General features: G+C 40.4%; 3 protein-coding genes across 3 annotated transcripts; 1 reads left to right on the top strand and 2 right to left on the bottom strand.

The window, feature by feature from the left end:
• Positions 1-429: 429 nt before the first annotated feature.
• Positions 430-3,145, bottom strand: tmem35 (transmembrane protein 35). Its single transcript, XM_084549295.1, has 2 exons — positions 2,813-3,145; positions 430-1,909 (listed from the first exon to the last, which is right to left on the bottom strand). Exons 1-2 carry the CDS (start codon positions 2,930-2,932, stop codon positions 1,544-1,546), a joined length of 486 nt encoding a protein of 161 aa, XP_084405421.1. The 5' UTR covers positions 2,933-3,145; the 3' UTR covers positions 430-1,543.
• Positions 3,146-4,079: 934 nt separating this feature from the next.
• On the bottom strand, positions 4,080-8,506 carry arl13a (ADP-ribosylation factor-like 13A; the record flags this gene model as incomplete). Its single annotated transcript, XM_084550582.1, has 10 exons — positions 4,080-4,475; positions 4,586-4,702; positions 4,817-5,090; positions 5,648-5,756; positions 5,880-6,085; positions 6,222-6,327; positions 6,440-6,692; positions 6,780-6,850; positions 7,101-7,217; positions 8,487-8,506. 10 exons carry the CDS (start codon positions 8,504-8,506, stop codon positions 4,420-4,422), a joined length of 1,329 nt encoding a protein of 442 aa, XP_084406708.1. The 3' UTR covers positions 4,080-4,419.
• Positions 8,507-12,191: 3,685 nt separating this feature from the next.
• On the top strand, positions 12,192-22,323 carry xkrx (XK related X-linked). The gene is made up of 3 exons (XM_084549327.1): positions 12,192-13,144; positions 18,523-18,782; positions 20,718-22,323. Exons 1-3 carry the CDS (start codon positions 12,786-12,788, stop codon positions 21,581-21,583), a joined length of 1,485 nt encoding a protein of 494 aa, XP_084405453.1. The 5' UTR covers positions 12,192-12,785; the 3' UTR covers positions 21,584-22,323.
• Positions 22,324-22,368: the final 45 nt, after the last annotated feature.

The raw sequence follows: 22,368 nt of genomic DNA, 5'->3' as shown, positions 1-22,368 counted from the left end.
AACTGAATGGAACTGGTGTGTTTTACAGGGTTGAATAAATAATACATTTTACAGACCTGATGCTGCCCTCTGCCCCCTAACTCCCTCCCAGCTGTAACTGACATCCTGTCCAGTTTGCATGCTTAGGGAAATGAGCAATGAAAATGGCTTCACTTGTTTCAATGTTAAAAGACTTGAGAAAAGGACTCTTGTGTACGAAATATGCCATTCAGCCCCAGTGATCTACTGTGGGCCTGCTTGTTTTCTTCTTATATGTTGGTCAGTATTAATGGTGGGATTTCCTGTAACACAATAAAATAGACAACAAATCCCTTACAGTGCATGGACACAAAGAAAAGCATTACATTTACTGTGATTGACTGAAAATATACAAAATGATTACAACACATAAGCATCCAGTGTTACAAATGTATGGTATGCTAGGCTGTCTTTAGTGGAATTAAATACAAGTGTGCTAATAAAACAAACAATGTTTAGCCAGTCTCTCCTCCAATTCTTTATTTTAAGTATATCTTTTACAGAAATATTGTGAATCTCAAAATTGACTGCATGTTCAACTGCAATAGGAATGCTTTTCACATCTTTAAAAGAAAGGACAAATAAAAACGTAACCCATGACAAGAATCGACGTATAAGACTTAAACTGTGAATTACAAACGGTAAAATTCAATTCTGAACAGGCAAAAACTCTTTTTTTTATTTGGTTATGTTCTGCTGTACAAGCTAGCAGCAGACACCTCGGGCAGCCACTGCTGTGCTGTCTTTTCCATCTAAACAACTTCACTGTGATAACTGATCTGAAAGGACAGAGGATATTAAGCTTATCTTACTTTGGGATAAACAACATCATGCATACTCTTGCGAAGACCATAGACTGTAGAAAAAGTCAGCTATGGCAAAGACCTACTGAAATGAAAAAACAGATGGGGATTTACATGTTTCAGGTTTCTAAAGTAGCCTTCAAGTAACACTGCACCAAAGTAAGACGTAGATATGTAATACTTATTGATGTATAATTTGTACAAAATTCTTTCAGCAGTCTGTTTTTTTGTTAATGTCCTATACTCTTGACCAAATTAAACATGCTTGGGATTTGTTCATTATCAGTCTCTCCTAGCTACAGTATAAAAACAAATTAGAAAATCAAGCTACAAAGATTCTTTCATGAAAAACAGCATTCTTAAATCAACTTACAACATAAATGAAATTCATACTTAAAAACGCAAACACGTTTAACACAGTGTAGGACTGAAATAAATAGGGAACAGACTAGTGTGACAATGAGCTAAGCTCATCAGAGTTTCCACAGGTATGATTGTCCACAGTTATGTAGAGGATGTATGGGTCAGGAGTTCTCCGTTTCACAGTAAGAGTGCAGAAGAGTAGGTAGGAGTAATCAGTCAGCCAGCTGGACGGGACAGAGTATGTGTGTGTGAAGGGTGTTATTACTAGGAGTGACTGTTTCCTTCAAAATTTGAATTACTACAATCCCTTGAGGCGCACCCGGTTCCCTTTGCTATGGCTTGGACCAAAGTGGAAGATCTTAAGACTGCTTGACTTTGTTCTTTTCCTGATCATTGATGTGCTGTTCCTCCCTGCTGTCCTCTCTCTCCGGCCGGTCATCACTCTGGCGGGCAATGAGCAGTCGGCAGGTGAGCAGAATACCAAAGACTAGAGCGTGGGCATAGCGTTTCAGGGGGTCTCCTACTAGCTGGTGGAAGAATAGGACAGCCAGCATGACAAGCAGCAGCAAGAAGTTGGCTACGTCCTTCGGCCTGCCCGGCACGAGGGTAAGCACCACACCGCAACCCACCTCCAGAGAGCCAATGATCTTACGAAGCAGGACCGAGCTAATCCCAATCTTTTTCAGGCCTGGCAATGCCTTGGCATAGCTCTTGTAGGCCCTTTTCTGAAACAAAAAAAAAAGATCTTTTTAAATATCTCTTACATGTAACAGAGTACTGCAAGCTACAATGGCTGTCTTATAGTGAGTCCATTTCAGGATCATGTAAGGTCACCATTCTTGTCCAAATGCATTTACAGTTGATGATCTGTGGCTGCAGCCTATTGATCCCTGCCTGAGAATAACAGTAAGTATATAACTATGATAAGAAAATATAATTTGAGCTCCATATTAAAAATGTTGTATACTAAAATGTAAAGGCATGCCCTCTATCATTTTCTACGTAGGATAGCTCAACATCAGCATCATAGAGGTGCATCACAGAAATTGCTCGAATGCGCCGCCATTGCTTTTCAGCTGCTAAGTTGCTCGTCATATAAAACCACACACACATGCTGCAAAAAGCAAGCTATCCAAACCTCCAAATCTGATTATTATCCTCCATGCAAGTTTGCATCTTTAATAGAGACCCTCAGGGCACGTTTCACTCAAATAAGAGGCATTCAGTCATTTATTATTCATCCCTGCTTCAGTGTGTACTGGTTAATGGCAGATGAATTAACGACTGTTATATTTATCTCTCTCTATATATTGAGAAATATAGCTCGTTTTAAAACCGCATTATTTTAGATTGTATTGAAATATACATGCCTAGCCTGTGTGCTAACTGTAATTGCACGTTATAAAGCTGATCTAACCGTTTTATATAACCTTACATGATTCTCCATTGGAGACATAATGCACCACAAAGACAGATTACGAGAGCAAGTCAGTTTAAGCGTTCATTTTCCGTATCTTTTACTATTTAGGTCAGCGTCTCCACTCATTTTTCGAGCCTGTCGCATCTGTATCCGAGGCAGAACAATGGCCTTTACCCCCCACAGATGGCTAAGACTTAACGCTACTCACCATTTCACTGTATGCATCTTTGCTTAGCCTCGGAGTCAGCTTGATGGTACCCATAAACACGAAAAATAAACCCAGAGCAAACGAGAGGGCCACAATAGTTATTGTCCTTGGCGAAGGCATTTTTAACAACCGCACTCACGCGTCAGGCTTTTCCCACTGAATTGAATGAAAGTAGTCTTGACTATTTCCCGGTGTGGATGCACCAGGGGGATGGGCTTCAGGACGAACCACAAAAAATGGCGACGCGGTCCCTCTCTGCTTTGCATCCAGAAGCAGGAGACAACTGTTATCATCCATAGCTCAAGCAGCGGTACACTACAGCTACCACCACTCATAAATAACACGCTATTATAGCTGCTATAACAACAATTAATCGTCTGTAACTCTCAAAGGTAACCATTTTGACAAAATACACATGTTCAGCTTCTTTTGCGAGACTTTGAGGTTGCCAAGCAACCAGTAAATACACCCGGAAGTCCCCGCGCCAAGGAAAGAAATTAGCCCTACATTCAACTCATGTAAAACCACATATTAACACGTTTACACACCATATTTGTGCCCATTAATTCAATTTGACAGCTTATGTATTGTTTTTTTTTGTTTTGTTTTGTGTGTGTGTGTGTGTGTTGGACAAAATCCGGACTGTTATTTCAACCTGGTTCCAGTGTTTATGCCAAGCTAATTACAAGTCTCCACGTTAATTCGGCCGTTTCCTTGACAGAGAAAAAGGTCAGTTTTATTTACAGTTGTCCTAGTATGCCTGACAGCAGCACAACAAATTATATTCTGTATTTTTCCCCCTCATTTTAATGACTTTAGTGTGTATTTTGCTGGACGGTGTGTTTGGTTAACATTTGACACAGTCATGCTAGCTGTTTCCCCCTGTTTAGTCATTATGCTAAACTAAGCTGGTCTCTAGGTTCATTCGGTCATTTGTCAGAAACAAAATTAACAAAGCACAAAAATGTGCCTTTTTCCATGAACAAAAACAATAATTGTCCTCATGTACAGAATTACATGTAAACTATATGTTCACGTAGGCAATTGTATATGACGTTTTTGCAGGGAAAACTCATCACCATCAGTCGACAACAAACAAATCTTTCAACAACACTTGCTACTGCTATTGCATTTTAAAGACATGAGACATGCAAATATAGAGACAAAATGTTTATTATACAGTTTTATTATTTCAGAAATATCCCATACTATTCCCAGCACACTACTCGTTGCGTGAAAAATTTCTAACAATCATAAAAAAAAAGGATACACTTCAAAAAACATGTTTCCCTTACATTCAGATCTGCACAAATTAATACAAACACAATCCCATTTAACATTTTGGCCAAGAATACAAGTTCATCTTCAATTAGTAGTATTTTTGAAGTTTTATATGATTAATAGTATTTTTTCATTATTCAGGCCTGCCCTTCACTACACATTGGAATCTGCAGTTTCACTCCAAAGGTTCAGGGATCAGGTAATGCGTCTACTGTAAAGGAAGTGATCTAGAAATAGATGTGTGTAGAGTTGTGTAGTGTGTGGTATGCTACTGCTGTGGACCACGTCCTCACACTCAGGTGGCAGGACACAACCAGGACTCACTCTCACTGCCCCTGATCCTGACGTTCCTTCAGAGCCAGTATTGCTTTTCGGTAAAGATCTATCAGGAGACAGGGTCATCTTTTTAAATTAAGGCCGTGATTTCATCATTTCAGAGTCCACAGTGTTACTGAATTTGATTGGTGGGTGGAAGAAGAGGATGAGGCTCACCAAAGGTTGCAGAAAGGTCCACAGGCTGATAAACGGCTTGAGGTGTCCCCTCTGTGTTGATCTTGTTTTTTCTTTTGACTTTCACTACTTTCTTCTTCTTCCGCCTTTCCCCTTTAGCTGGACCTGAGAGAATACATTAGATTTAGACATCTAATCTAAACATTAGATTAGATTTCATTTTAAAACAGCTAACAATCAAACAAACGTAGTCAATTAATTACTTCTGACAACCTTTCAGTGGCTTCTCGTCATGTTCGGGTGATTCTGCCGCACTCAGAGTCTCCTCTTTCACCTTGGTTTTGCGTTTCAGTTTGCCTTTTCTCTGAGGAATCAGGGCACTGCTGGCTCTGTCTCTGTGACCAGAATTTTCTTGCTCTCCTTCGTTTCCATCACCCTCCTCTTCCTCCTCCTCATCGTTGGCTCCTTCTTCATGTTTTTCACCTTTGTTGACCTTAACGGCCTTCTTCTTCTTCTTAGATTTCAGCTTCTTTTTCAGTGTGGTCTCCTGAGAAGAAACTTTTATTTACTGGGACGCTCATAATCAAAGATGCCTTCACAGTTATGACAAACTTTAGGAAATATATGAATAAGATAACAAAGATAACTTAAATACAAACAGATGAACATAACTATTATTGTCAGAAAGAGGCTCAGATGCAGTTAAAGATTTTTTAAGCTTTAGACTATTCGTTAACACAAAAAAATTAGGTTGCTTTCTTGGGTTATGCAAAGTCAAGATGGACCTTTTTTTTAATGTTGTCTAATATTTTATGGACCACTTGAATAATGGATTAATCATGAAATTAATCAGAACTAAATGCAGTTAATCCATAATGAAAATAATAGTAACAACTCCAGCAAGAATTTAATTTTAAAAATACTGATTTAAAAACATTTATGCCAACAAATAATCACCGTGGAACAATAACACTAAGGCAGACATAATTTCAAACACACTATTTATCTATAATCATCAAATCATTAAGCATTATTATCTTTGTGATAATTGTAAAATTTATGACTGAACTATTTGTTGCATTGGTTGCCAGATGCGTCACTGACCTTTTGCAGCATGTTACGAATGGGTTGCAGCTTCCCTTCTCCCTTTGTCTTCTTTTCTTTGTCTTTGGGCCGATGAACCTGACGTAGGTCTGACTTGCTGGATCGCATTCTGGGGTGAGAAAATATTTGACTAAAAATGTAAAGTCAAATTAACAACTCTTTCTTGCTGAAGTTGACACTGGGCTGTGCAATATTTGATTGAGAATTCTCTGAATTTAAACATGTCTCTTACCGTTCGACCTTAGATTTTCTGCGTACTTTCTCTGTCTTTCCATTTTTCTCTTTCTCTCTTGGCTCCAGAGGCCTCTTGCTGTCCTGGGCTACACGAGTACAGAGTTCTGGATAATCCAGACAGACAGCACGCAGCAGCCAGCGAAGGCCTCGCAGAGTCTTTCTGTCTGACCAACGTCTTAGGTCCATTAAGGCTGAACAAGGCTCCTGAGTTTAAACAAAAAAGGTCAGTGTCTGTCCACCAGCATCTCTGCAATTGTGTTCTGCTGTTTTTTCTGCCCTCCATATTTCCTTTCAGCATCAAAATAAGTTCTTCATTTATGGAATTTTGAATAATACTCACAATATGGCACAGAGAGCGGCTCTGGTTGACCAGCTTCTCTAGAGACAGAATCTCAATCAGTTCACCTCCCAGCAAAGCATTCATCTTATCCTGTTTGTTAGCCAACCTGAAAAGAAGATTACAACTATCACAATTGTCCTGTGAATTATTTCTAAATGTTTGCTCGTCTGCCACCAGAGAGCACTGTTTGTACTGCAAATAAAGCTGAGTGTAATTACACCAGAATGGGCTTTCCTGCCACTCTCGGTTGCTTCAGCAGGTCAGCGAGAACTTCCTTCACCTCCTTTATCCTCTGCCTGTCACTGGAGTCCACCACAAAGATGATCCCATGGGCCTCTCCGCAGAGGTCCCTCCAGGATCCCCGTGACTCTGCTGATCCTCCGACATCCAGCAGTGTGACCAGGTAGTTCTCCACTCTCAGCTCATTTCTGATGCAGCCATGAGTGGGACCTGCTTCCACACCATGGGGGACTGCAGGAAGAAAACAGGTGACTCATTTGTTTTATTTCTGCTATAAACTCTTCAGGTAAATCACTCTTAAGGTCACCAGTACATTACCTCTTAACATCCCTTTGATGGAGGACGTTTTTCCCGCTTTGTCAAGACCAACCACAAGAATGGTCACCTTCCTGTAAAAAAGTAAGTACCTTGAACCAAAGTAACACAACATAGCCTAAACAATGATAAATTAACTACAAATTCATTTTACACAAACATATTAAAAGTCAGTAAATTAGAGAAAATGTCTGCACTCAACAATATTAGGATTTCATTTGATCACGCTTTCATTGTGGTCGCTATTGCCAAAGTTTGGGATTTAACTGATTAAACAGCATCATTTCATTTCGCTCCCATCTTTTTCAACGTATGTATTTGTACCTGATTGGCTCCTGAATTTTGGAGACCCAGGTGCAGCAGTTGCTCATCAGGTTGAACATGTTTACTTGGGGTGAGGAAGGTGTGCACAGTGGCCACCATCTTCTCTGGAACTGGTATCTACAAAACAGATGGTAAATCTTAATTCAGTTGAGTCACCTGAGGTCATGGCCACACAAAGATGCTTTGAGTCTGACTCCTGTGGATTTAGGTGACATTCACAGATGGTCACCAGAAAATGTTCACTGCCAAAAGTTAAATTAGCTGTAATCTATTTTTTTCTTTCTGCTTTTTCTTGGATCAGTTATTAATCAATTTATTTTGTAGTTGCTCTAAAAACAAATACAATTTTTTTTTCACTGTAGCTAGTTTTAATATTTTCTTGTATGGGCCTGATGATGTGCGTAAGGCCCTCCCCTGTGAAAGCTTCCCTCCGTGTCATGGGAACTATGAGTAGTCGCATTAGTTACGCAGTACACATGCAGCAGGTGTGTCTGAGGTAGTCTGGCCATGTGCTAAAAAAACACTGACAGATCTTCTAGGTCTTTGTCCAGTGCATCTGTTCGGGCTCTGTAATCTGCTAAAGCCAGTTTAGAATGGCCCACTTTTACATTATTGTTAAATAGCTGAAGCCACATTTTTGATTGTAGAAGAGGTCATCAGAATTATATGCATAGGGCATCTGAAATCACCTTTTTTTTTTCGAACACTATAAGTCCAAAAATCAGAGGTCAAGCAAAGGCCACTGGACTTGTTGGGTTTTAAAGACATTTCACCACTCATCCAAGTGGCTTCTAAATGTTTTTTGATATTAAAAAGCATAAATAAAGTAAAATAAATGAAATACAGAGTACCCTAGCTTGTACAATTAAAATAGTATAAAATAAAAAACTGAAATAAAGGTTTTGACAAACTAAGCTATTACAGTAATGCTGCACTGAATCAATGTTTGTATATTTTGTACTGTTTTACTAAAAGCAATCGTGTATTTTTCTGTATCATTAAAACATTTGACCAATGAGAAACATGCCACACTGCTGTTAAGAAATGTATAGGTCAACTGATATTAGTGATCAACCTTAAAACAATAATAATCTCAGTCAATGATATTAAAGACAACAAATACTCAGTAAAATTGCAAAACTTTTTGTGCAATGCAATAAAAATAGATAATCTGAGTTATAATGGCTTTGAAAAGCTTTTGATGGAAACAGTAAACCTACAGGAGACCAACAGTTTATTCATTTGTACTTTCTGCTAAAAGACACAGTTTTACTAATATTTCAGATCGGTAAACATGACACATGGGTGGATCAAAACAAAGCATTTTAAAAGCATGTAAAACTTTTAGAATTTAAAGGTTGAACAAGATATTAGAGAAATACTTACAGAAGTAAGTCTATGTCCATTCATATGTTTGGGTGCGCGTCTCTACTAACATCTTGTACCCATCTGCTACAGAACTAATCAGGCTCACACTAAGCCTTTGGTCAGCCCATGTGGGAGGCGCAGCGCGAGAGATGTTGTTCTGGCATTTCATCCAATCCTAGAGTTCTCTGAGCTAAATGCCAGTCCCATTGGATGACGTGGTTCTTCTTTAACGCGACCAAAGGAAGGTGCATATATCCGTACAGGAAACCTAAATGTGTTGGGTGGTGTGATCTGTGACGTGCAGTGATCTCCTTTGCTTGTTGATGGCAGAAAGTGGAAGCATGCAGAGCTTTTGAACAGATTTGAGATGTACAGTTTTAGAGATGATGCCATTATATGGTCCTGCAGTGTCACAGCACAGTGTTCTTGTTTACAAGTATAGCTGGAACTCAAGGTTTTTATACAGCAGCCCCATGTTTTGTTACGTTTTATTTGATTAGATGTGGCAAGATGATAATATCACAAATAACAGTGTTGTATGTGTTGTATGTATATCATGCAGTGTATGTTATATGTCTCTTTATTTTATTATGGGATGTCTTGTTAACAACATTTAGCCTAATTTGCTTGTTTTGTGTCTCTTTAATTTAAATACACACACAACCAGTGTGGATAATTAAGAGAAAGAAATAAGATGTGATGTGATTATATTTCAGGTGAAAAGAGATTAGGAAAGTTAATCTACAATGCCACATTTTATTTAAGAAAGAGAGGGAGATGAGCTTTAAACCTTTATCTGTCTAAAGAAGGATCAACTCAACATTATTACATAATGGTGTTAATACAATAACTAAGCCTGCCCAATACGTTCTGTAGTGTAACACTGGCCACTAGATGGCCTCATATTCACAGGATCTATTTTCACTGCCAGTGGCTGCTTTGCCTCATATAGTTGCTGTAATTAATGCATTGTCTATATGTTTTAGTCCCTGACAAGATAAGATGTTTCCCCTGAAGCTACAGTAAGTCTCAATTTACTTTTCACTGAACAAGCTTTGCTGAAGCGTATTTGCAAACTCTATACCAACCAAACTACAGTAATAATTATTTTATCTAAACAGTTACATTGAGTGAAACAGATTTCTCCAGTAAATCATAGACATATGACTGTTTAGTGGCATCTTTCAGAGACTCGGAGCAGTGGTTTCTGTGCAGGCTTTATCTCATTATGTCATTAAACCAATGTCCAATGAGGCACTGCCCTCCTCTGCTGAGTAAACTCCTCCAGACTGACCACAGCCCTGCGTCAGCTGACACACACACACACACACACACACACACACACACACACACACACACACTGCTAAAACAGCAGCAGTTGGGCGCCACTCCCCTTCTGCTCCTGTTGGCAACATTGCAAACATATTTCAGAGAAACCCCCCCATGCTGATTTTGCAGAACCCCCCCCCCCCCCCCCCAACTGCTGATTTTGCAGTCTCTGCTTTCCACTTTAACCTAACAAGTATTTTATTAGTATTGACTGTTAATGTTTTGCTCAACATTAAACATTATTCCTAGATTTAGATAACAAGATGGAAGCCAGTCATGTCTGTGTGATAAATATTTAGTTACAGCTTGTAGACGGCTAACTTGACCTTGCATAAACACTGTGAAAAGGAGGAAAATGCTAGTTTCTCACTATGTTTACATGTAAAAACAAATCTGCCTACCAGTGTATCCAAAACTAACAATTTATAGTTATGTGTATAAAACAGGGTTATTTTGGGGTAGGACAGTATGACTTATGCACACCTTTAAATAGCTGTTGGTCGGCTTTCAAATAGTTCAAAACAAAGATAGGACACGTGGTTTATTTGAGTTTGTAGTGAAGGATTTAAAATAGACCAGCAGTGTACCCTTTCTGTGACCCGACTGGTTGGTAATACAGCGTACAGGGGAGGGCTTGGTGCTGTGTAATGACGTTTTTGTATTCCACTTCCTCAGGGCTCCACAGATCACACAGCCTGTCTGGTCTGAAGTCAATGACCCACACCGCTGCTTCAACAAACACATGCATTAGTAATGACAAGCCTTCATACACTGTGTCGAGCTGCTTCAAAACGTCCAGCTCATGTCACTTGACCTTAGAGGAGATCTGATTAGGTTGGAAGAGTTTGTCATGTTTGGGACGAGCTGTGTCCAAACACTGAACAACTCCTTTTGTTCTTTTGCAGCTGCAGAAAAATGTCATCCACTAGTTTAGAAGTTTTCCAGTAGAAATGTTTGGTATTCCACGACAGCTGGTGCCCTTCTCATGCACCTTACAATTAGATAGGCTAACACCTGTTTGCATAAGTAGTTGAGCAATTGTGCAATTCATTCTGTTCACTTGTCTCACAAAAAACACTCTAATGCGGATGTGCTCTATCAAATAGTAATGTAGAAATGTGTGTGAACTGAATAAAATTAGTGAAGTTTTAATAGCTGATACGGTGTGTGTGCGTTAGCTGCACCTGTTCGTGTGGCAGCTCCACTCTCAGACCTGCAGGTCGCTATAACAAGGCCAAGTCCACCCTGCTGGTGGAAACTAAAAATGGAAGTGTTGGAGAAACTGATCTCTCTGTGCTCGCCCTCTACAGTATTGCCATTTGGATCAGACAGATACTGTATGTGATAAACATACAGTGTGTTTCTCACTGTATTGTCTCACATTTCTCTCCGTATAAGCAGCAATTAGAGAGAAGGAAGTCCCTATAGAAGGAGGCACAAAAACATGGCCTCTCATTACATATCCAATACATTTCTCTCAGTGGTATTTAGTATGTTGGTTTAGATGAACACAGAAGCCTCTGTGTTTATTTAACTTTGTCATCCTCCTCTACCAGTAATAGCATTAGTCACTGACTTTGCAACAGCCCATGGACACTCCTCCACTACACCACTGTTTTTTTCCTAAGTATCTTATTTTTATTTTTATTTTTTAATTATATTTATTACCCATACTACCTCTGCAATAACATGTAAATATATAATCCCTGTAATTTCTGTTTACATTTACACTTCATTCACTTTACTCTTACAGTCATGTTTGCATCCTCCATGGACAGTTTTGGATAGTTAATACATTTATGTCATATTTTTTTCTTTTTTGTATATAGTTTGTATTTATGTGTCTATTTTGTTTTTTTTATTCCTTTAAAAGTGTCTTGTTCTTACACATCATGCTGCTCACTTGTGCCTTAAATTGATCCCCCGGGGACAAATAAAATTTTTCTGAGTCTGAATCTAAATTTGAAACATACCACACGAAGAGCTGCTTAAAACTAACCCTATTGGGTAATAACTATAACCTCTCTAATACACCTCAATTCACTCTTTCTATACATATTTCTTTTTCTTCCATTGTTTTTAATCCCCTTTTATCCCTACAGTTATATTGTGCATAGTTTTTCTCCAATTTCTATTCAGTGTTTCAGTGCTGGCAATTTAGAACATTTGCAAAGTAGAAAATGTGTTGATTTTGTTGATTTAAGTCGTATTCATTCCTATTTTTTGTCTTGTAGATAGATAGATAGATAGATAGATAGATAGATAGCCTATTATAGTGTATTTGTTCACATATTTAGCATAACAAACACTGTGCTCTCGTTTTTCAGGTTTTTAGAGTATGTTTAGGTGAGTATATTTGCATAGTTCCAACAGTTTTTTTTCTCTCGAGTCTAACTCTAACTGTTTTGTTTATTTTGAAAAGGCCGCCCATCACTTCCGGTTTGATTCTGCGTGATTTGACGCTGACGCTGTTACCCGAAGACTGGAAAAAACGCGACCTGACAGCAGTCGCTAAAGGGTGTCGATGAGACGGAGACACCCAAATCTCCCCTACAGATCGTAGTCGGACTCTTCTTTGTGTTTGAAACAGGAACTTACCGAAGATTTAGATCACCTTTGAGTTTGGACGATGGTCGCCTTGCTGGAGTTTCTGTTGAACCGACTGACAAGGCTGAACTCTGCCGATCCTTCACACTGACTGACGGTGCAGCGCGACGTACAGACGGTGAGGTGTTTTCCTCTGAAATCCCCCCACACGGGACGACAACGCCACGTACGGCAGCCTTGAAGTCAGACAAGATTATAAACCCTGCGGCGTGTGAGCCTGCAGTGCAGCTTTGGCTCAGCCGAATAATGAAGTTAAATACGATGAGACGCCAGTGATGATCAACTTGGGGGGAAAGTTGGGAGAGACGGCGGATCAGATGAAGTATTCACAAAAAGTGATGTTTTTGGAGTTCACATTAAGGTCGTTTCAAACGCTTTAATATGTTGGAGGTGACCACAGAGGAGCAGGAGGAGAGGGAGAGCATGGACACGGAGCAGTGCCCTGAGAGGAACGGGGTCATGACGGTGGTGTCGGGGTCACACTGGCAGGTCCGGAGCCGTCCTCCGCTCAGCGTCCTGCTGGCCACCGTCCTCTACTTAGCAGAGTTTATCACAGCCGCCGTGCTCAGCAGCATGTACCACAAGTCGGAGGATGTCATCTGGATGGGCTTCACCATCACCTTCATGCTGGTGCCCGCCGTGCTCATTCAGCTGACCCTAACCTTCATTCACAGAGACCTGGGCAGGGATCGGCCCCTGGTCCTCTTTCTGCACCTGCTGCTGCTCGGCCCTGTCATCAGGTAGGTCAGGATCGGGTTGGGGGGGCGTAAGTTATCAGATGAAAATCAGTGACTTACTTTATGCAAAACGTTTCTATAAAAAAACTCATGAATCATTTTGGTTCCTTTTCACTCCTTTGTCTATCTGACTGAACATGAAAGTTTCTCTTTCCATTTGTAAATTAGCAATCACATTTTAATATATCACTAACATGCACTAACATCATCTTATTATATTGGACATGAGCATAGCTGCAACATTTAGGTGAGAATTTAACTATAATAAACCTCTTATCTGTTGGTATGGGAAAATGTAAATGATCTCTATTTTCTTATGTGTTAGAAAAAATGAAGTAGGAAAATAACTTGCACATTAAATAAAGGATGAAAGTAAATTATTTGCTGCCGTATGTCTGAGCAGAGCTTCTGCTTTCCACTAATGGTGTAGGACAGATAGTGGGACACAAATGGACGATCTGTGCAGAGTGCATTAAAGCCCTGCAGTCATCTTTAAGAGCTGACGTGATGCTGAAGTAGTTCAACAATATGGAGTTGTTGTTTTTTTTAAGTGTTGCATTCTGACTAAAGCTAAAACGACTGATCGAATGGTCAGTCAACAGAAATGTCCAATTAGCTTTCAGTTTAGTTGCTAAAACTAAGATGACAGCAATGTGAGAATCCAACCTTCATGAATGTTATGACGTCAAGTTTTGTTTTGCTTTGGCTCAGTGACATACACTCACTTGCCAGTTCACTGGGTACACTAGTAACAAATGCATTCTAATGAAACAGTCCTGGACTAAATCATAGCTTCATGAAGGTTCTGGTATTCAGCATTAGTTTAAAGTAAGTGAGAGAGCTGTTGATTCAACAGTGTTTTCATTTTGCAGGCCATAGCCACCATAAAAGGTCAGATCTGTACCCAGTTATTTGACAACTGAGTGCAATTCTCAGTTGTTAAGGTAATTATCAATTTCATCTTAAAATGGGGTTTCAATATTCTGGACAAACAATACAATTTAATTTTTTTGATTTTTCCTTCATGTCTTACATTAAAGATTGGAATAAATAATCTTCTGATTAATCAATAATAAAATAGCTGCAGCCTTTATGTTCACCAGTGTAACATCCTTTACCATCAAAGCATCAGGATCATTTTGGTTGAAACTGTTTTGTTTTTTGTTTTTTTTTGCTCTGAATAAAAATTACACATTGGGCATTTGGTCACTGAATCACACTCCAGATGGAAGGCATGTGAACTATGACGAGCATGGATCGCTGACTACACATGACAACCTCCCACATCGTGAAACATTCAAAACCAACTGCTGTTTCCTCTAAATATCCCTTATCTTCCTTTAATTCGAAATCCACATGACTGTGGGGACGCCAACTCTGAACCATTCTGGTCGGTCTAGACAACTGAAATCACTCTGTCAAATGACTCTGCCCAGCTGGTATTTGCTCCAGTAACACAAGTTAAAAATGACGACTCCACTCAGTTGTATGACCTCATTTCAGGATAAGGACAGCTGATCAGGCCTGATTGTATCACCCAGAGGAGAGAGGTTGCAAAAAGGGGTTGTATATGTTGTCAGAAAAGGTTTATAGAACTAATACTTCTTGATTTTATTCATGGAAAAAAGGAACAAGGCTATCCTAACTTTTAAAATGTCAGCTCAGTTTTTTGGGAGGAGTTCTGTTTGTCGTTCCGCGCTACAGCCATGGTACCTGTTTGTCGAACCGTGACTCATTTAAGACGATGTAGGTGGGGACTCTTGCTTAAACCTACGCTTCCTACACTCCTTCTGCCTCTGAACTTTGATTTGTTGAGTAGAGGGCCCAGTAGTGCTGTTGTGAATTGTAAGAGTTCGTTGAAGGGTGTGTTCTTTTATTGGGCAAGAAAGTTGTCTTCAGCTGTGGGTCTGATACAATAGAGGGACTGTTTTGCAGAAGAGAGTGTGGCTAAAAGGGATGTGAAGGGTTTGATTTATGGCCCAGCTTATCTAAATTATAATATATTTCAACACCTTTTGCAATAATTTGATGGAGTTGATTTATAAATAAAGAACCAAGGAAAAAGAAAAATCCCACTCAGACCTCGTAACACTATTAATAGGACAACAAATGATCTTATCTTCGACCCTGAGCCAATGGTTTCCTTTGAAATCCATCATTGTGTAAACTAAAAGAATTCAAGGCTCATGCAGTTCCTGCTTTACCTGTTCTGCTATTTTAGCTCAAAGAGCTTCACAAATCAGGTTAGTGTAACATGACATGGCAACCCTCAGTTTTACAATTCCCGCTGTAACTGGACCAAGGTCATGGGTATATAAATATTTATTGACACATTTGAGATAAAATCCAAATGAATGAGTCAGATAGACCACCTGCAGCTCTGCACGGTGGAACAGTTTTAGTCTGCATGTAGTGTTCCACAACAGTGATGTCCTTAGAAGTCCTGTATCAAGGGTGCATTCATGATTCCACCACATTTGTTTGGCTGTGAGAAACGTGCAGTAGTGGTGGCAGATTTATTGATATGTGTCTGGTGGGTGGTTTCATTCTCGAGGGACTCTGAAGACAAAGAGATAGGGCCTCGGATGTGTCCAGTTTAGTGGGATTGGACACGCTGTAAACATCAACTTCCTCCTACTGAAAGTAAGGTGTTGGAGGAGCGTTCAAGAGCCGCCCTCGAGTTATCTCATGATTAATCACATGTACAGTATGCCCAGAGAGATTTCAAAACATCATCCGTAATTTCTAGCCTGCAGTAACATGTAGCAATATTTAGTGTCAGTAAATAGGGAGGAAATAATTAGACAAACTGGTGTAAATTGAAGCAAAAGAGGAAACACAACTGCAGCAGGAAGGAATTAGTGCTTCTAGTAGATGATAACAGAGACATTATCTGTATATCACTACGCTGCTGCAATGGCAAGTGTAGATGCACCGGAAGAAGCATTATGCTGATACTGAACTGAATAAATAGCTTTATTCTCTGTAAAGTACAAAAGAAAAACTGTTCAAATCAAGCACAAACTACCTAATTACATGTTTGCATTAGCTAACCACTGAGATTTTATGTGCAGAAGATGTCAGAGAACAAATATGATAAAAATATTTTATTGTCAAGTTTGTAAGTAGGGGAAAAGATGAGCAAATTTTACTTTTTGTTTTCAACTTGAGCCCAAACTTTTGAAGCAGTGAGAGTACATCAGATAGACCACATAGAAGAACAGATAAGTCTGACGGTGCTGCAGAAAAATGTGAGCAGCTTTGAACTAAAAGCAGCCCTATCAGTCAACTTCCTTTTGATCCTGTACACCAACATCTAGGAGTGCTCAGGTCAAGCCAGTGATTTGAAACAGCAGCAATCTTGAGTGCAAACATGCTGGCTGCATCTCTAATGTAAACGCTTATTGTTGTTATCATCTGTTACATCACAGCTTCTAATGCAGGAGTAATGCAGATCAGTCTGATCTGTTCTTCTTTTTCATTTCCAGCTCTTCTTTTTCTTTTCTCTGTGACTCTGAACAAATCACCTCTGCTCCTTCTTGCCTCAGATGGGAGGCTTCCTGTGTAACTTGGGGATGGTGTAATTGCTGATCTTGTGGCTGCAAACATACCATATCTTGCATCAAAGGAGGAATTTCAACTCATAACGGTTACAGATAACTACATGTATATGCTATTTTTAGTTGTGCTAGAGTCTTATGAAAATAATGTGACAGGATCCACACAGTCAAAATAAAATCTGTATGGATGGTTGTCTGCTTTGAGGCGAACTTTGTCTTGACTTGTTTGACTTCTCAGAAAACAAAGACGCAAACTGCATAATTACTGTGTCGGTTTGGACCAGTCTCAGCATGCACAGCTTTAACGTCATGTGTTAGAAAAGCCATGCCAGTGAGCTTGATAAGATCCCAAGCAGCCAAAACAGGTCTTGCTAAAGAGCTGTTGAATTTCCTGAATGCTGTGTATAGGCAGCGATTATGAGTAATTCTAGATGTTTCTTTTGAAAGGCAGTTCCTCTTCTTTTGTGTGGTATTTGTAACACCATGCTGATGTTCCCAACACCGCAGGAACAGATTGCATGTTTGGACTGCAAATACAGGGCAGCAGCCTGTATTTTCCTTTTTTATAAATCCATAAGATGCTGCCTTGGAAGTCAGCATATTGATCCTCTTGGCTAATGCGTTCATCTGTCGTGCTGTTTCTTTATTCCTTCCCTTAGTGTAATTCAGTCTGCCTTGCCGTCGTTACACGGTCTCCTAAGTGCACGTTGGCTGGAGTTCAGTACCATCATCCTGCATCCTGAGTACACTATGCTGTCAGATTTCCAAGAAAAGGATATCAGTAAATCAGGTTTTTGTGCCTTCTCTATTACTAAAGCTGAATGTCCCCCAACTGCCCGTGGAGGCATGAAGAATAAAATAATGTGTGTGAAGATAAGAGGCTTCTTGTGAATAACGACAAGATTTCTCTTGCCAGTCTGGGTCAAACACAGTTTAGGGAACAGTGTGGAAGTTGTCCCACGTTACAGTTTCCCTACTAGAAGCAGAACAGAAAAGACATTCCAGCACAGTGATGTGAGATTTAGTGCTGCAGCAGGGGCCCTGAGAGTGCTGGGCGTTGTGAGCTGAATACAGATGTGAAACACGTTTGCGTTTAGTTAAATATTATACAAGGACTGCAATGTTGACATTTTGACAAGTACAAAACTTGTACTTCTAGTTTTGGTACTTTCCTGTGCCAGCTTGAGTGTCTGTTGTGAAAAGATTTGGGGACATTTGCTTCAAAAACATTTGAATTTTTACATTTTAGGTTTTTCATTTACAACATTTGTTAAATTTGTCAGATGCTTTCTTTAAAGCGAGCAGTGTGCACATCTTACGGAAACCCCGTTCAGTGTAAAACCTGTTTTTCTCTTCATGGGTGGTGTTGATTTCCCTTCTGACCGACCATAGAGAGCATTTACCTTGCAAACGTTGCCACGCCCTGAAATTTTCAGTGGGTCGGTTCATGCCTCAGGGAGCCGTGTTTTCTGACTGCCCTCTGCTGGAGCTTCATTACATTGTGTGTGTCGAGCTGTGATTTGCAAAGAAGCATCTCTTTATTACATGAAATGAGTTTTGTCACTGTACCTAATGTCAGATTTAAGTTCTTAAACTAAAATCAAACTGCAGCCACTAGCATCTGATTCTTTTCTCATGTGTTTGCCTAACAGCCTCTGTTGTCTTTACGTGGTCACGCTCTCTTGATCAATGCTGATGTTTCAACACAGACGCCTACACCTCCCATCATGGTTTCCTGTAACTTAAACATAACATTACACTGCCCTCTGTTGGTGGGAAAATATTAGCTCAACCTCACTCCCTCTTCTCTCATTTCCTCAGGTGCGTTGAGGCCTTGGTCATCTATTTCAAGGCAGGTAGAAAGGAGGAGCCTTACGTCACCATCTCCAGAAAGATCAGCCTGAAGAAGGGACAGGGGACACCCATGGAGTGGGAAATCGGACAATCAGAGCGCATTCTGGCCATGCACAGGAACGCCTTCAAACGTACCGCCGTCATCCAGGCTTTCCTGGGCTCCACGCCTCAACTGACTCTCCAACTGTACGCCACTATCCAGGAGAAATACAGCTTCCATGCAAGAAGTAAGAATCACTGGGGGATCATGGTTCAATCTGCTCTTCCAGTGTATGGGTATCTTAAAAAAAAGTTAACAATTAAAAAATGACGAAGGTTGGCAGCTCTTTAATAGTGTAAAAGTCCACTCTAAGTATGTGTAATTGCACTAAAATAAAGTTGGAAGATTTTAAAATAACCTTTGAGGAAACAGGAAGAGCTGTGTATAATATCAAACAGCAAACTTTAGCAGAGAAAAGAGTTAGCAGCCTTTCTAGCAGCTGTACTTACACCTGAGCTTAACAAGGTGAAGTATTTACCATGTTCCCATCATAGTTCAGCGTGTTAGTTTGCTCTGATAATGGCACTAGAAGGAAACATTATGGGGCTTCCTTAGTGATATATCTCCTGACCAATGTGTTTAAAACTTGGTCAGATTTCTAACATTATCCCTCCTTCTGCCAATCTGCAGCTGTGGTCGGTGTTTGTAGAATATGAGTGCTTGAAAGGAGCTGATTATTTAGCATTCAATTCTTCAAAATAATTTTTCTTTCAAAGGTTTTATATTTAATTTTCTATTCAGGGATATCATTTTCATCATATTAGACTTAACATTAACAACAGTTAAATCTGAGATCATTCATGAACATACTCACCAATTCATTCATTCATTCATCTTCTGTAACCGCTTGCCCTGCGAAGGGTTGTGGGGGGGCTGGAGCCTATCCCAGCTGTCACTGGGCGAGAGGCGGGGTACACCCTGGACAGGTCGCCCGTCTATCACAGGGCTAACACAGAGAGTTCTGTTTTCTATTAGTAACAATTGTAAATTTTATTTTTATTATCAGCTCAACGTCTATTGGTTTTACCACTAACCCTGTGAAGGTCATAGGGGGCTGTACCGTACCTCAGCTGACATTGGGTGATTTGCAGGGTACAATTTGCAAATGTTATCAGTCTAGGACAGGGTTAACGCACCAAGAGAAAAACAACAATTCACACTCACAGCCAGTTTAAAATCACCACCTCAGGCACACTGAGATTATAATAAGGACCAGCTCTCCAGCAGGTTTGAATCCACGTTCTTGCTATGACTGGGCAAACTGCTGCATCACTGTGGTGCTCATAAGCTCTGCAATGTTAGTGAAAAGTGTTATCGGAGAAATATCCAAAAAGTGTTTAAAAAATGGCAACTGGACTTGTAGAGGTTTTTTTTCCTTTTTTTTTTTTTTGAGAAGACGTTTCACCACTCATCCAAGTAGCTTCAGTTCTGGGGGACTGGTGGGAAGTCTGAGGTTTGAATGGGAAACTCTGTGGGTAACCCATCAGAAACTTGCTTGTTGTTTAAACAAGCAGAAACTGGTGCAGCTAGTTTCAATTAATGGTTAGATACTTACCTGTTGTTGAGGGGGGACTGTTTGTCCCTGTCCTCTTGCCCTATGAATGGTGCCCTAACAACAGATAGAGGCTCCTGTCTCAAGGTGTGAATGGGACTGAAACTCTTGGGCACAGAAGTTAAAACTATTGTAAATTGATGGCAGATTAAATCTCAGTCCACCTCCTCCAGGTATGATGAGGATTCATTCTGAGTTAAAAAAAAAAAATCTCATGGCTACCAACCATCTCTTTAACTTAGTTCTGATAACACTATCACGATTCCACTTGAAACTTGAAGCGCAACCATATTTATAACTATTTATAACAGGTGGGTGCCTGTTGATTTACTCTGAATAGATCAAAACCACATCTGAAACACCTAATGCGTTTAGAAATGGTGTAAAATCAAGGATTAATTGTCAGAGTTATTCAGATTATTTGTAGATTTACATGCAAACATGAGTGGTCTCAGGCTTTTGAACCCTCCTGTGTGATATGTTCTATGCCATTTAAAGTGAGATCTTTTTGATTGGTTTAGTGTTGCTGTGGATGTTTGTCTAACAGATGACTTGTGTCTGTGTTCACAGTGACTCTGATGGTCATCGCGCTGATCTCCGTCATATACGGGGCTCTTGTGTGCAGCGTTCTGGCAATCCAGATCAGATTTGACGACTACAAAGTGCGGCTGCGCCCTGCAGCTTACTTGTGCATGATTGTGTGGAGAGGCCTGGAGATCGCTACCCGCGTCACTGCTCTGGTTCTCTTCAGCACGGCTCTCACTTACTGGGTTACCCTTGTCGGCATGGTTAATCTGCTTTTCTTCTTCTTCCTCCCCTGGGTTGAGTTCTGGGCCAGGAAAGGTTCACTGACTGAGGGTGTGGAGAAAAACTTTACTAAGCTGGACACCGTAGTGGTGCTGTGCATGTTCACATTGCTGTACGCCTGCATCAATGTCTTCTGCTGGTCGGCGGTGCAGCTTGACCTAAGCCATCGAGAGCTGATCGAGATCAAGCAGCGCTGGGATCGACTGGCCATGTACTACGTCGGGCGCTTCGTTGAGAACCTCCTCCTCATCACACTTTGGTACTTCTTCAAGTCGGACTTCTACGAGTACGTGTGCGCCCCGTTGCTGGCCGTCCAGCTGCTGATCTGCTACAGCCTGGCCGTGCTCTTCATGCTCCTTTTCTACCAGTTCTGCCACCCTTGCAGACGCCTCTTCAAGCACAACGTCCACGACTGCCTGCACTGCATCTGCTGCCGTAAAAGGAGGCACGGAGAGAGGGGGAAGCGAGGGAAGACGACGACCTCCTACTCCACAGCTGCCACCATGGTGCTGGTGTCGGAGGAACCCCTGGAGCTGCTGGACCCTCAAAACTCACAACCTCGTGATCTCACCAGTGAGCTGGGGGAGCGGGAGACAGCCATTGTTGAAGACATAATGGAAGCAGCATGAGACTTGGCGATTCATCTTTTGAGCAAGAAACATGATGCGCTTAACAGCAGATTTTCCCCCTTCTTTTAAGTGCACAAAACTTCACTAATCCATGGTACTGATAGTGACTCCTGATGTCTTTATCAAGGACAATTACATACACTTAGGGCACCATGAGGCTTCAGAATACCAAAGAATGTAGCATGAGTTATGCACAAAGGCTGCTGTTGAGAGAGCAGCATTGAACCAGGTGTGAGGGAAACGTGCCAAGTGTGTCTCAAGTGCCTAAAACACTGACCGGGACGTAACCAGTTTACTTCCTTTCGGGGTTTTCACAAGTGAAAGCCCCTTTGCACACGTTTGCATCTGCACTAAAAAAAAAATAAAAAAGCAGGAGGGAATGAAAAGGTCAGAAGAACGTTCATTTTTCTTCCTCATACCCAGCTGCTGTGATAAATGCCTTTTTGTTGTTCACTGTCCAGTCTGGTTGCCTTGATAAATAATAATATGAGAAGAGTTTAGTGTAAAAAGAAATACATAGAACAAAAAATAACAAAATTGTTGGGAATATTCTGTTAAATAGGTGTTTAGTGAATATGCCTCAGCTCCAAGTTAATTCAGATTTAATTGCATTTACAAAACTGACACTACATAAGCTCCTCCTTTTACTGAAGTGCTTTATTTTTTATGTTTTGTCCTGTTGGTTGATACTGTGCCTTGACTACTATTACATTACTTGAACGTTAAATAAAATGATGTCAAAAAACTTTTTTTCCTTTCTTCTTGCCAAATGCACAATGAATCTT

The sequence above is a fragment of the Chelon labrosus genome, assembly GCF_963514085.1.
Source record: "Chelon labrosus genome assembly, chromosome: 8".
Classification (NCBI taxonomy): domain Eukaryota; kingdom Metazoa; phylum Chordata; class Actinopteri; order Mugiliformes; family Mugilidae; genus Chelon; species Chelon labrosus.
Note: the sequence above shows the minus strand (reverse complement) of the source record. Positions and strands in the feature narration are given on the sequence as shown.